The following is a 14,807-nucleotide window of genomic DNA, read 5'->3' as shown; positions in this document are numbered from 1 at the left end:
CATTAAATGTGTGAATATTTGTCAGTATTTGCTTAAGGTAATGATGGATATGGAAGTTAAGGGTGCAGACTTCATGGGCTGAATGGCCTCCTTCTGCACGGTAGGAATTCTAAGTTCAAAGCAAAATTTGAATAATTGTCCAGAATTTAATAATCTTCAGTTTGAAGTAACTTTTACTGCAGCCATTTTGGAGTTTAATATGTAGACTAGGCTGCTTAAGCAAAACGCCATAGGTGGTGATCCAGATTTAGTACCAATTTAACATGTTAAAGGAATATTTGGTGAAGCCCTATAAAGTAATAGAAATCTGTTCATAATCGTATTTATATTTATAATACTGAGGAAATTTACATTTTGGTTTATTTAGCAGTGGGAAAATGGTGACGCAGTGATTAGCACTGCTGCCTTGCGATGCCAAGGACCTGGGTTTGATCCCAGCCGTGACACTGTCCGTGTGGAGATTGTACAGTCTGTGTGGGTCTCACCCCCACAACCCAAAGATGTGCAGTGTAGTGGATTGGCCATGCTAAATTGACCCTAATTGGGGAAAAAAGAATTGGGTACTCAACACTCAGCCTGGTATTTTTTAAAAAACCTATCCGTGGTCCCTTTATATTTTGAAATTAAAATTACACGTTGGCTTGGAAATTGTTAGTGCTGGGGTTTGGAGCGCTATATTTTCCCCACTTGGTGCACGGATTGACTGATCCCATGTTGAGATTCCATGCAATTAGATGGAAATAAAACTTTCTTTACCTATCTCTTAAAAAGGGCACTTATATTAGACTGTTGTAAATTTTCTCCAGTTTCCAATAGCAGCATGTTTGTGCCCCCACACATATGCAAGATTGTATGTTTTATGGATAGTAACGTGGATCTGCACCTATCAACCATTTAATTAAAACTCCCCAAATTAATTTTGCAGCAAACTCCATAGTTAGCAGAGAAGACTTTGATTTAGGCAGCTTAAGTTTGATTTGATTCTAGGCCAAGGTAGTAACAAGGCAGTGCATGATGAATTTACTGCCATCTAGTGCTCTAATTTCAATAACGGCCATTTTCTCTAACCTCTTGTGCTAAACCATTGAGATACAAGCCATTGCTTTCTTGCCTCAAATCCTTTCTTTTTTGGAAAATATATTTTATTCCAAACGTAAACAATAACTACAAACCCACATTCCAACAAAATAGAGTTAACAGTTTGTACATTTTCCCCCTTTTAATTGCTACCCACCCCCCTCCAAGACACAAATAGCTCCTCAAATATCCACCGCACCTTGAAACCCTCTTCTGATCCCCTTAAGGAAAACTGAATATTTTCCAAGCGGTGAAACATGGACAGGTCTCCCAGCCAGGCCGCAACCCTCGGTGCCATATCTAACTTCCAACTCAAAAGAATCCGTCACTGGATAATCAGAGCGGCGAAACCCCAAAGATCGCCTTCGTGGGGTCCGTCTTCACTTTGGCCCCCACTATCCTTGATAAGGTCCCAAACCCCGCCTCCCAGAAGCTCTCCAACCTCTCTCAACTTTAAACTGAATCTAGCTCATTCTAGGACAGGAGGAGGTTGAGTTCACTTGCCCCTCACACCAGAGACCCTATTCTATCTCCCTACAACTCCCACAATCCCTACCCCCCTTCTCCACATTCTCTGCCCAACAGTAATACATCAGTTCTGGAAGCACCAACTCTCCTCTCTGCCTTTGTAACAGAGCAGTTCTCTCTCTCTCTCTCTCTCGCTCTCTCCCCACCACCCCCCCCCCCCCCACACACACACACACACACACACACACACACACAACTGCTCCTTTGTCAACTTCAATGGTACCGCCACCAGGTCTCTCTTCCCCTGGCCCCGCTGCATTCACTGGGAACACCTCACTCATTTCCTACGTTCAACGTATAACTCTAAAAAGCCCAAAATCGCTCCCAAAAAGCCCATAATTCTGCCCATACTTTCCAACGGATCAAACACAAACAACAACAGATCGTCAGCGCAGTGTAATACCCGGTGCTCCCGATTCCCCTCGCCACTCATCCGACACCCAAAGGGCCATCATCAAGGGCTCGACTGCCAACGCAAATAACAACTGCGATAATGGGCACCTCTGCCTTGTCCCCCTATGCAACTCAAAATACCCCAAACTCCTCTTGTTCGTTCGAACACAAGCCATGGAGGATGCATACAACAATCAAACCCATGGCACAAATTTTGGTCCAAATCTTCCCCGAATTTTTTTTTTAATTTAGAGGAACCAATTATTTTTTTCCAACTGGAGCAATTTAGCGTGGCCAATCCACCGAACCTGCACGTCTTTGGATTGCGGGTGTGAAACCCACGCAGACACGAGCAGAATGTGCAAGCTCCACACAGACTGTGACTCGAAGCTGGGATCGAATCCATATCCTCAGCACCATAAGACCTTCCCAGAACTTCAAACAGGTACCTCCACACCACCCGGTCAAATGCCTTCTCCGCGTCCATGGATCACCTGTGATCCTGTGGCTCCCGGCCCCCTGAGGGAGTGATAATTACATTCAGCAACCTTCTAATATTACTCGAGAGCTACCTCCCCTTCATGATTGGTCCTCAGAAACCACCTCCAGGATGCACCCCTCCAACCTACAAGCCAACACCTTCGCCAGGACTTTCATTTTCGTGCTTAGCAATGAAATGGGCCTGTAGGACCCACACTCCAGTGTGTCCTTCCCCTTTTTCCGGATCAACAAAATAGATGCCTGTGCTAATGTAGCTGGCAACTCCCCCTTTTCCACCTCTTCAACATACCCATCTGGGGAGGGCACACAACTCTGTCTCAAACCTCTTATAAACCACACCGGAAAGCCATCTGGCCCCGGGCCCTTAACCGACTGCATCCAACTAACACACTTCATCCCCTCCATTAGCCCCAACAATTGACAAATACATGTCCCTCCCCTCCAATTCTGGGAACTCCAACCCATCCAGAAACCACCCCATATCCTCCGCCTCCTCCACCAGCTCAGCCTATTCAACCCCTCATAGAATGTCTGAAACAGCTCATTCATCCTTTCAGCTCTGACACCTCCTCCCCCTTATCCACCCTCACCTGCAACCTACCTTCTCCCCATACTCGTACTGCAACCCCTCGCTCTCCGCAGCTGCCCCACTGCCTTTTTCTTCTCTGCCAACAGCTTCTTTGTGGGGGTCACTGAGTATCCCCTGTCCACCTCAACTATCTCGGCAAATAACTGCCAGTTTTCCTCCTTCCTCATCATATCTCTAATGGGCCTTGAACAAAATAAATTCCCCTCAGACCGCTGCCTTCAAGACCTCCCAAAATGTAGCTGCTGACAACTCGCCATTCTGGTTGAGCTCCACATAGTTCTTAATCGCCACTCTTACCTTCCCACAAAACTCATGAGCCAAATGTCCTGAGTCCAACCTCCACCCTGGCCTCTACACCTGTCCTGAACAAAGCCTCACATCTAACCAGTGTGGCACATGGTCTGAGATCGCATTTCCTGGATTTTTCTGCCCCTACCATCCCCATCAGCACTGGCTGGCTCACCACAAAAAAAAATCAATCCTGGAATACACCCTATACACATGGGAGAAGAAGGAATACACTCATCCTCACGGATCCACCATCCCCATCCTTTCCATGAACCCGCCCAACTTTTTTGCCATTCTTGACCTTCCCATTGACTTAGAGCAGTCCAGGTCTGGAATAGCTCCCTGTAACCTCTTTGGAAAAACACCATGTTCCCAATTATGCGCATACTCGTTTACCAACATCACTGGCGTCCCCTCCAGCACCCCACTCACATATCCGTGGGTCCCGCACCTCCCTGGCCCCCGTAAATTATGTTTTCTTGCTCAACAAAATGACCAGCCCCCCTCGACTATGAATCAAACCCCGAGTGAAACACTTGCCAAACTTACCCCTTCCTCAGGCTCATCTGATCTTTCACCCGGAGATGCGTCTCCTGCAAGAACATCACTTCCGCTGTCGAGCTCTTCAGGTGTGCTAACACCCTGAACTTCTTGACTGGCTCATTCAGCCTGCGGAAATTCCATGTCACAATTTTCTCACTGGAAATGTCCTGATAAATCCGGATTTAGTTTCCCTCCCATTCACAGACCCGTTTCGCCCTGGCCCACCTCAGGATCTTTTCTTTGACCAGAAACGTGTTCAGCCGCACAATCATTGCCCGCGGTGGCTCCCCCGCTGTCGGCTTCTGCCTCAACTGCCCGTGGGCCCAGTCCGCCTCTGGAGCCTTGTCCAACACCACCACCCACACCAACCTGGCCAGCATCCTTCTGACGTAGGTCTTGGCACTTGTTAGAACATAGAACAGTACAGCATAGAACAGGCCCTTCGCCCCTCGATGTTGTGCCGAGCAATGATCACCCTACTTAAACCCACGTAACCTGTATACCCGTAACCCAACAATCCCCCCCATTAACCTTACACTACGGGCAATTTAGCATGGCCAATCCACCTAACCTGCACATCCTGGGACTGTGGGAGGAAACCGGAGCACCCGGAGGAAACCCAAGCACACACAGGGAGGACGTGCAGACTCCACACAGACAGTGACCCAGCCGGGAATCGAACCTGGGACCCTGGAGCTGTGAAGCATTGATGCTAACCACCATGCTACCGTGAGGCCCCAAAGTTGTTCTCTCTCCAACAGACCAATATCTTACGTTTTTGTCACCTGGACCTATTCTCCTTGTCCTCTACCTTTGATTGCACGGATCCCCAGGATCGCCACCTCTGCCTCCCAAGAAACAATACGGTCACTCTGGTCAGGCACCAGCTTCTCCACCTCCTGTGTTTTGAGGCACTTTTCCAGGAACTCACAATGAGGTGCCACTGCTCCCTCAATTGCCTTCGACCAGTCGCTCTGCATTTCCTTCCTTCGCTGCCGAAACTCCGCTTTAATGAAGCCCATCAATTACTCCTCTGCAGCTTTCCTGTCGATGATGACCCTTCCTCTCTGTCATTTTTGTAATTGGTGCTGCGACACGAGTCTCCTCCAACTCTTTGCACCAGGTATTTGCCTGTCTTCAAATGGGTATAACGTTCTAACAAGATGATAAACTCTTGCGGTTGGAGGAAGGCGCCGTTAAAAAAAAAAAGTTGAACAATTATGTGCACTTTTTTTTTCCTTCATTCTTTTGAGACTCAGTCACGTTCCTGTCAACCAGCCTTTAATGCAATGAGCATTTTTGTAATCGATTCAGTTTTTAGCTGTTGGTCATGTATGTCTGAATTTTCAACCAGGTTGAGCCAAGAAGAGCAGTATTGCAGGTGTAGAAATACAGATCGTTGGCATATTAGAAAATTGTATGCATAAGCATCCATTCTAGTATCTTGGGTAAAGACAGTATATACATGTGTCCGGTTTTTGGTCCGATCCCGTTTGGGGTCAATAATGAGGCCTTCCTGATTTTCAATTGTTCAATTCCACACACATTAAAGGAATTTTGCTCATATCTAAAAATAAAGTGAACTCGGTATGATATATTGTTCTGTCAAAATTTTATATGTAGGTAACCAAGCTTGACCGTGATCCTGCGTCAGGGACTGCCCTGCAAGAAATCAGTTTCTGGCTGAATCTGGAGCGAGCCCTATATCGCATTCAAGAGAAACGAGAAAGTGGAGAAGTGCTCCTGACTTTAGAAATTCTCAAACATGGCAAGCGTTTTCATGCCACTGTGAGCTTCGATACAGATACTGGTATGTAATTGTATGCACTTCTATGTAATTATATACATGTGTGTAATTATATGCATCTTAATGGGCTAGTGGTGTATGAGCATTTATCAAATAACAATCAATACCGGTTTTGATGTGTTTGAAAAGAAGAAAAATTAAGCAACTAAGATTTTAGATTTAGACAAATTTGACTTCAATGGGATGAGACAGATGATCTGCAATAAATTGGGAAAATTCATTAATTGATAAAACCACAGTGGATCAGTGAGAGGTGTTTGAAAAATAATTTAATATAAACCAGTTTATTCCCACAAAGGGGAAAGGATTTTATTTACCAAAAAACAGCACTCTGGCAACAAAAGCAGTAAGATACAACACTAAATTTAAAAATGGCGAATGGAAAATATGCAAATCATTTTCAGCATATAAAGGGATAGAACAGTGTACTTGCTAATTGGAGAGCTAGAAACAACGGAGGTCCAAAGTGACTTGAGGTTCCACGTACATAGATTGTTAAAATGTCTTGAACAGGCATAGAAAATAATCTCTGCGGTTAATAGAAGGCTGGCCTCTATAGTTAGATGAATAGAATGCTTCAGCTGTACCGACGCCTGGTTGGATCACATCAAGAGTACGGAGAGCTTGTCAATAACAAATCATTGAGAAGGTTGGGTCACAAGTCATAAAAGTGTCATACTTTGTCTTGGAGAATGTTTGCGTATCAATTTAATTTAAGGCATTTGCTTTTTTTTTAACTACAAGATATTTTTTCTAAAATAATAGGACTTAAACAGGCATTGGAAACAGTAAATGACTATAATCCCCTGATGAAGGATTTTCCGCTTAATGATTTACTGTCTGCAACTGAATTGGATAAAATAAGACAGGCACTAGTTGCAATCTTCACTCACTTGCGAAAAATCAGAAACACAAAATATCCTATTCAGAGAGCCTTAAGACTGGTGGAAGCAATTTCAAGAGACCTGAGCTCCCAGTTGCTTAAAGTCTTGGGGACACGAAAATTGATGCATGTTGCATATGAAGAATTTGAAAAGGTGAGTTGAGATTTATAGTTTTTATCTTTTTTTCTGTATTTGACCTACTTTTATGGCAGATTCTCCAAGCTCCATGTACATAACCTTAGTGAAAATGATTTATTATATTGATATTGAACTTTATATGGAAACATATTGCGGAGCTGGTTTAGCACAGTGGGCTAAACAGCTGGCTTTTAATACAGAACAAGTCCAACAGCGCGGGTTCAATTCCTGTACCGGCCTCCCCGAACAGACGCCAGAATGTGGTGACTAGGGGCTTTTCACAGTAACTTCATTGAAGCTGACTTGTGACAATAAGTGATTATTATTATTTTTCAGGTGATGGTGGCATGTTTTGAAGTGTTCCAGACATGGGATGATGAGTACGAGAAGCTTCAAGTTTTGCTCAGAGATATTGTTAAACGAAAGCGGGAAGAAAATCTAAAGATGGTATGGCGTATCAATCCTGCTCATCGTAGGCTACAGGCTCGTCTTGACCAAATGAGAAAATTTAGGCGACAGCATGAACAACTGAGAGCTGTTATTGTGCGAGTTCTTCGACCCCAGGTAATTTTCGATGTACAGGAGGTTTATCCAGATGAAGCTCATAGTTGTATTATACAGTGTATTAACTAGAATAACTTCTCAATGCAGTGAGCATAAAGTGTAATTCACATTTTAATAATTATAAGTAACTTCAGGTCACGGCCAGAGAAAATGGTACTCCAGTTTAACATGCAAATCCGAAGAAGTTTATCTTGGGTTTCCTACCTGTATTGGGAGTTAATGATATTAGTACTGTCATGCATAATTTTAAAGCACCAAAGGAAATGTTTTGCTTTAGTCGGTTTTTGAAGCACATTTATCCTATATATGTAACGCAGGTCTTCAACTTCTTGATATTTGAGACAACAAAAAAATTGCTTTTAACATTACTTTACCTCACTTTAGGAGTTGTTTATGTTTCTTTTTCAAATTTTATAGGTGACTGCAGTTGCCCAGCAATCTCAGGGGGAAGGCCCTGAACCCCAGGACATGAAAGTAGCAGAAGTTCTCTTTGATGCAGCTGATGCCAATGCCATTGAAGAAGTGAACCTTGCTTATGAAAACGTCAAGGAGGTTGATGGATTGGATGTTTCCAAAGAAGGAACTGAAGCTTGGGAAGCAGCACTGAAGCGTTACGATGAGCGAATTGATAGAGTTGAAACACGTATTACAGCCCGTCTTAGAGATCAGCTTGGCACTGCAAAAAATGCCAATGAAATGTTTAGAATATTTTCCAGATTTAATGCACTTTTTGTTCGTCCTCACATTCGAGGTGCTATTCGCGAATACCAAACACAGCTAATCCAACGTGTGAAGGATGATATTGAAGCCTTGCATGATAAGTTCAAAGTACAGTATCCACAAAGCCAGGCTTGCAAAATGAGCCATGTCCGTGACTTGCCTCCTGTTTCTGGGTCTATAATTTGGGCAAAACAGATTGACCGACAGCTCACAGCCTACATGAAACGTGTAGAAGATGTTCTCGGTAAGGGTTGGGAGAATCATGTAGAAGGACAGAAACTCAAACAAGATGGTGACAGTTTTCGTATGAAGCTTAACACACAAGAGATTTTTGATGACTGGGCAAGAAAGGTCCAACAGCGTAACCTTGGAGTGTCTGGTCGTATCTTCACTATAGAAAGCACACGTGCTCGTGGTCGGAGCGGAAATGTTCTGAAGTTGAAAGTGAATTTTCTGCCTGAGATTATTACACTTTCCAAAGAAGTTCGCAATCTTAAATGGCTTGGGTTCCGTGTTCCACTTGCAATTGTCAATAAAGCTCACCAAGCCAATCAACTCTATCCATTTGCTATCTCACTGATTGAAAGTGTTCGCACCTATGAAAGAACATGTGAGAAGGTAGAGGAGCGAATTTCAATTTCTCTGTTAGTCGCTGGCCTGAAGAGAGAAGTTCAGGGATTGATAGCTGAAGGAATTGCCTTGGTCTGGGAATCCTACAAATTAGACCCTTATGTACAACGTTTGGCAGAGAGCGTTTTCAGCTTCCAAGAAAAGGTTTGTATTTTTAAATTTTGGTTGCGCTTTGTACATGACTGGAATTGAGTTGTTTGTGAACAAGGAAGGATAGTTCTAAGTATTGTTGAGTACAGTTAATCGTTTTTGAAAAAAATATTTCCTATTTTAAATGTTTATTTCTGCAAATATCTGTGTGGAATTTGTAACTTGAGGACCTGATGAGGTCTGTTCAAAACTTGGAATCAATGGATATATAATATTATCTAAAACGTGAGAAAGCTACTTCAGAAAAGCAATTACATTAAATCAATGAAGTAACATAGGTTGTTAACTGCTTAAATCTTTCAGGTGGATGATCTTCTAATTATTGAAGAAAAAATAGACCTTGAAGTTCGTTCATTGGAAACCTGCATATATGACCAGAAAATATTTTCTGAAATCCTAAACCGTGTTCAGAAAGCAGTTGACGATTTGAACCTCCATTCATATTCCAATTTGCCAATCTGGGTCAATAAGCTGGATATTGAGGTAAGATGCGCCATAATCAGAAATGGTATTAGAAGATATACAGAAACCTTTTGTAAAGGGAGAAATAGATTATTTAGATTGAAGAATTCACTAACTGAACTGTTCTTGTAGATTGAAAGGATCTTGGGAGTCCGTTTACAGGCTGGGTTGAAAGCATGGACCCAGGTTTTGTTTGGACAGGCTGATGACAAGGCTGATGTTGATATGGATACAGATACTCCACAAACCAGCCATAAACCAGGAGGCGATCCGAAGATCAGAGTAAGATTTTCTACTTTTGTCAAGGCATGCATTTGCGCTGGTTTAAATGAGAATAAAAATACTTTCACTTCTGTCACCTTCCTGCTGGCAATTTGGACTAAATTACCAGTAGCATTAGTTTCAAAGTTTATTTTTTAAAAATAGTAGTCAGATCAGGATTGGACATTATAGGAAATGGAAGTATTCTGGCAATCTCTACTCCTATCACAACCTCAATAAGCGGGGTGAAGTGCAAATAGATGAGCAAGTGACATAAATAGAACCCAAAAGATATGTTTACACATACAAATAGTAATAGGATAATCGTAGAAAGGATGGACTGATTGCAGAAGATGTTATGGAAGTAGTGGCCTTGACTGAGGTACTAAATGAGTACTTTGCATCTTTTACTGAAGGTGATGATTCTGCCACATTCTGAGTAAAGGTAGGTGGATTTGGAGAAATTGGATAGGGTAAAATAGTGGGGGTGCAAGAGTGATTGACAGCTTAAAAATATAAAACTCAAGTACAGTAGTTTGAATGGGATGCATCCTAGGTTGTTGAGGGAAGTAAGAAAATTGTGGAAACTGGCCACAAACTTACCATCCTCAAATATGGGGTTGGTGTCAGGATTTCGGATGGTATGTTGCTGTGCACAAAAAGGGAAAAGGATAAACTCAGCAGTTGTAGGCCAGCAAGTCTGACATAAGTAGTAGGGCAACCTTTGGTGACATTAATCTGGGAAAATATTAATTGCCACACCAATATGGATTTTTAAAGGCCACTTGTGGTTGATTATCTTTAACTTCTTTAAGTAATTGAGGGGTTAGTTGAGGGTTGTGCAGTTTGACTGAGCTTTCAAAAGGTGTTTGATCAAGTACCACATTGAATTGTGAGCAAAATTGAAATCTAAGAGATCAAATGGAAAGTGTGGGTTTGAAATAGGCTAAGGGACAGAAAGCAAAGAGTAATGGTGAGCTGTTATCTCTGACTGGAGAAAAGCATGTAATGGTATCCCCATGGTTGCCGCTGGGACCCAGAGCTCTTATTGATATATACTAATAACCTCGGGCATAATTGTGACATTTGCAGATAACAAACTTGGAAATGTGTAACAGTGCAGAGGCAATTAAGGACAATGTGGACAGACTGCTGAAATGGCAGGCAGATGGTAAGTGAGGTTTAATACAGAGAAGTGTGAACTGGTTTACTTTGGTAGGAAGACCGAAGGAAGGTAGCATCAACAAAATGTTAGTTTCAAAGGGGTTGCTGGAATGCAGAGACCTGGGCATGAACAAGCAGCAGGACCACTCAAGAAGACTGTTTAAAAAGGCATATGGGGTCTTTAGCTTTAAAAGTAGAGAGAGAGAGTGCAAACAAGCAAGTTATGTGAAACTTTTATAACTCTTCAGGCCTCTTTCCTTTTTTGGTATACTAAATGGGTTTCCTGACATTTCTTCTTCTCTGCTGTCCAACCTGTTTCTATGGAATTGGATAGATTGTATAAAAATATAAATTTTCTCCAAGACTATTTGAAAACTCCTTTCTCTCCCCTTCACTTATAGAATATCATACATGAGCTTCACATCACAAATCAGGTTATTTACTTACACCCACCAATTGAAGACTGCAGATACAAGTTATACCAAGAGCTGTTTAGCTGGAAGATGATAATCCTAACACTTCCTAGAATACAGAGTCAACGATATCAGGTGAGCAAAAACAGCAACGGCAATAGTTTCTTACTATTTTGTGGTTTATGTAAGTAAGTGATCATACAATATTCCGCACTGTAAAATCTACGAAATTAATTGGATAACGTGAGACCATGGTTGGCATAATTTATGCTGCTGCTCAACTTGATCAGGAAAGTGTTTATTAGTTTCAGTGGAATGGTTTTTCATACAATGTTTATTTCATATACAACTTTAGATTTAGATTTTTTTTTTAAGGTCATGACTAAAGCTGTGTTCGTTTCTGCATGGGGAATCTTGAAGTAAGTGGGCAGCATGGTAGCACAGTGACTAGCACAGTTGCTTCACAGCTCCAGGGTCTCGGGTTTGATTCTCTGCTTGGGTCACTGTCTGTGCGGAGTCTGCACGTTCTCCCTGTGTCTGCATGGGTTTCCACCGGGTACTCTGGTTTCCTCCCACAGTCCAAAGATGTCCAGGTTAGGTGGATTAGCCATGATAAATTGCCCTTAATGTACAAAAAAGGTTAGTTGGGAATAGGGTGGAGGCGTGGGCTTAAGTCCTCTTTCCAAGGGCCGGTGCAGACTCGATGGGCCAATTGGCCTCCTTCTGCACTGTAAATTCTATGAAAATGATTGAAGAAATTGAGCTGAACAAAATCGTGTACAGCATTTAGATAAAATTTGAAAATACCAGTTAATGACCTCTTGTAAAAGAAGCAAGAAAATTAGACGGTTATATTACAATTGGAGGAATTACAATGTTATAAAGTTTTCCTGTTCACTATTACTGGATTTGGAATATGGAAAACGTTTAATTTTGGCTCCATTTAACTTATTGGAAACAGTTGTAGCTATTAACAACTATGACTTTAAATTCTACGAGCTACTTTGATCTAGAGTATTTTGATTTTCTTCCCATGCCCCTTTTAGGTTGGTTTTCAGTATGAACTGTCTGAAGAGGAGAAATTTTACCGAAATGCACTAACAAGAATGCCAGATGGGCCAACTGCTTTGGAAGAAGCTCATGAAGCTGTTATGGGAATTGTCAGAGAAGTTGAAAAATATGTCAAGGTAAGCATTTTGAGGATTGCTTTTATTGAGCTTTGAGTCTTGTTCTGTTCAACAAATCTTTCTATGCATGCTATATTTTTCTTGCAGGTTTGGCTTCAGTACCAGTGTTTGTGGGATATGCAACCTGAAAATATCTATAACCGTTTAGAAGATGATCTTAACAAATGGCAAGCCCTGCTTGTCCAAATCAGAAAAGCTAGAGGCACTTTTGACAACGCGGAAACTAGAAAAGAATTTGGGCCTGTTGTCATTGATTATGGAAAGGTAAAAGAGCACTGAATGGTTTGGAAATTATTCTCTTTTTAGGTTTAAACATAGCTTTAATTTGCCTGTTTATTGGACTGACTTCTCAGTAGGGTGTAAGTAATCAGACCTGAAATGCTTTTATGAAACTACTGCCTGTTTCCGTGCTGCGTCAGTACTTAAGACCTTTGACTTCTAGTATATCTAGAACTGTATTGTCAACTTGTTTGTTTTCTTCAAGGTACAATCAAAGGTGAATCTAAAGTATGATTCTTGGCACAAGGAGGTTCTCAGCAAATTTGGGCAGATGCTTGGTCAGAATATGCAGGAATTCCATTCGCAGATTTCCAAGGTAAAGTGTAGGCTTTGGAATAATGTGCACAGCAGTTATATGACTGGATTCTGTGATCTCTTGTCTCTAAATGTTGTTTTATTTTTAAATCCAGTCTCGTCAAGAGTTGGAGCAACACTCAGTGGATACAGCAAGTACTTCAGATGCGGTGACCTTCATAACATACGTGCAGTCATTGAAACGCAAGATCAAGCAGTTTGAGAAACAAGTAGATGTAAGTGTTGAGTTGGCATTCTTTTCCTCAAACATTTTTCGTCATTGCAAATGATGCCCTATAGATTTAAATGCATGTCTCTTTGCTAGTTATATTTTGTCCCCTTTCTTTTTGATTAATTTATTTCCTTCCAGCATTGTTTTCTTTCATTTGGGCAATTGATGTGGCCGATTCACAATATAGTGCTAGAAAATGGTGGTTTCGGAGAGCATTGTGAATTTGGATTGAGGCAAACAGGACAGTTGCTGGGGTGTTTTAGGTACCCTTCACATTCCATTGCCACCAATTCCATCCCCATCTTGCAACCATCTTGAGACTAAACTAGACTGTTTGCAACTGTACTATTGCATTTGCTGCCGAGATGGGCTTCTGCAAATATATCCGCTCCATCACCAAGTCTACTTTTACCTCCTAACATCATCACTTGATTCTTTTCTTATGCCGTCTCATCTGCAGCTGAAACCCTCATCCTGCCTCCACTGCTCTCATAACCAGCCTCCTGTCCTGCACCCTTCATAAAATTGAACTGGACCAAAACGTTGCCTGTTCCCCAACTTAAACCAAGTCCCATTAACTCATCATTCATATGCTCAATGACCCTATATGCTCACTGGCCAACATTGGCTCACAGTCCAGGTAAATCTCAAGTCTAAAAATTGCATTCTTGTGTTCCCTCCAATCTCTCTAACTTCCTCCAAACCTTTGATCTCTGTGTCATTCCATTTCCAGCCTCTTGTGCACCTCCTTGATTTTAACTGTTCTGCCATAAATTGTGCCATCAATTACTAAAGTCCTAAACTGTGACAATCCTTGTCTGCCTGTCTGTCTCTCTCTTTCTCTCCATGAAGCTCCTTAAGACCGATCTCTTTGTCCAAGTTTGCTCATTTGCCTTAATGTCTCCTTAAGTGACTCGGGATCCAATTTTTCTAATTTGCCTGTGAAGAGCCTTGCAGAATTTTACCCACGTCAAAGGCATTACATAATGAAAATTGTGGCAAGTGGTATCGATTGAACATAGAGCTGGGACTTTAAGTGGGAGCAGGCAGATTACATTGAAGGTTGATGTTAAAGGGTGTGAGCGTGATGGGGGAGCAAATCTCGTTAACAAGGAGGATTAGCTGATAAATTGAGAGCAGCAGAGATAATGAAGCATTTTAAAATTCACCGGGTCTTTTTATTTTAAAAAAAATTACCGTTCATCTTTAAGGATCTGGAAATAATGAGGAAGTGTTGTTTCTTTATACAGGGTCTTGGTCAGAGCCTGTCTGGAGTGGTGTGTTCAGTTCTGGGCATTAAACCTCAGGAAAGATAGATTGGCCTTGGAAGGGGGGGAACGGTGCATATTTGACAACAGGGTTTGGAAGTGGGGGGGGGGGGGGAACAGAAGAAACGGTGCATATTCGACAACATTCAGTCGCGGCGTGTTTTTAATTAATGGAAACAATAAAATGAAAATAAAAATCGCTTATTGTCACAAGTGGGCTTCAAACAAAGTTACTGTGAAAAGCCCCTGGTCGCCACATTCCGCCGCCTGTTCAGGGAGGCTGATAGGGGAATTGAACCCGTGTTGCTGGCCTTGTTCTGCTTTACAAGCCAGCTGTTTAGCCCGCTGTGCTAAACCAGCCCCTATGGGATAGATGCAGAATAACTATTTCCTCTAGTTGGTTGAATCTAGAAGAAGAACCTTTAAATTAGAGCA

At 42.0% G+C, this 14,807-nt stretch overlaps 1 protein-coding gene across 3 annotated transcripts in view; it reads left to right on the top strand.

Annotated features, from left to right (window-relative positions):
* The window catches only part of dync1h1 (dynein, cytoplasmic 1, heavy chain 1), a 140,420-nt gene that overhangs the window by 6,353 nt on the left and 119,260 nt on the right, over nucleotides 1–14,807 (top strand). For all 3 annotated transcript variants that reach the window (XM_038776735.1, XM_038776742.1, XM_038776726.1), the window contains exons 5-15: nucleotides 5,543–5,729; nucleotides 6,492–6,763; nucleotides 7,085–7,312; nucleotides 7,730–8,806; nucleotides 9,116–9,295; nucleotides 9,407–9,556; nucleotides 11,101–11,247; nucleotides 12,159–12,299; nucleotides 12,387–12,563; nucleotides 12,784–12,894; nucleotides 12,989–13,108. In XM_038776735.1, the coding sequence (XP_038632663.1) occupies nucleotides 5,543–5,729; nucleotides 6,492–6,763; nucleotides 7,085–7,312; nucleotides 7,730–8,806; nucleotides 9,116–9,295; nucleotides 9,407–9,556; nucleotides 11,101–11,247; nucleotides 12,159–12,299; nucleotides 12,387–12,563; nucleotides 12,784–12,894; nucleotides 12,989–13,108 (2,790 nt within the window). The remainder of the gene's footprint in view (nucleotides 1–5,542; nucleotides 5,730–6,491; nucleotides 6,764–7,084; nucleotides 7,313–7,729; nucleotides 8,807–9,115; nucleotides 9,296–9,406; nucleotides 9,557–11,100; nucleotides 11,248–12,158; nucleotides 12,300–12,386; nucleotides 12,564–12,783; nucleotides 12,895–12,988; nucleotides 13,109–14,807) is intronic.

The sequence above is a fragment of the Scyliorhinus canicula genome, chromosome 2 (genome assembly GCF_902713615.1).
Source record: "Scyliorhinus canicula chromosome 2, sScyCan1.1, whole genome shotgun sequence".
In the NCBI taxonomy this organism is placed as follows: domain Eukaryota; kingdom Metazoa; phylum Chordata; class Chondrichthyes; order Carcharhiniformes; family Scyliorhinidae; genus Scyliorhinus; species Scyliorhinus canicula.
This window is presented reverse-complemented; position numbering and strand designations above follow the sequence as displayed.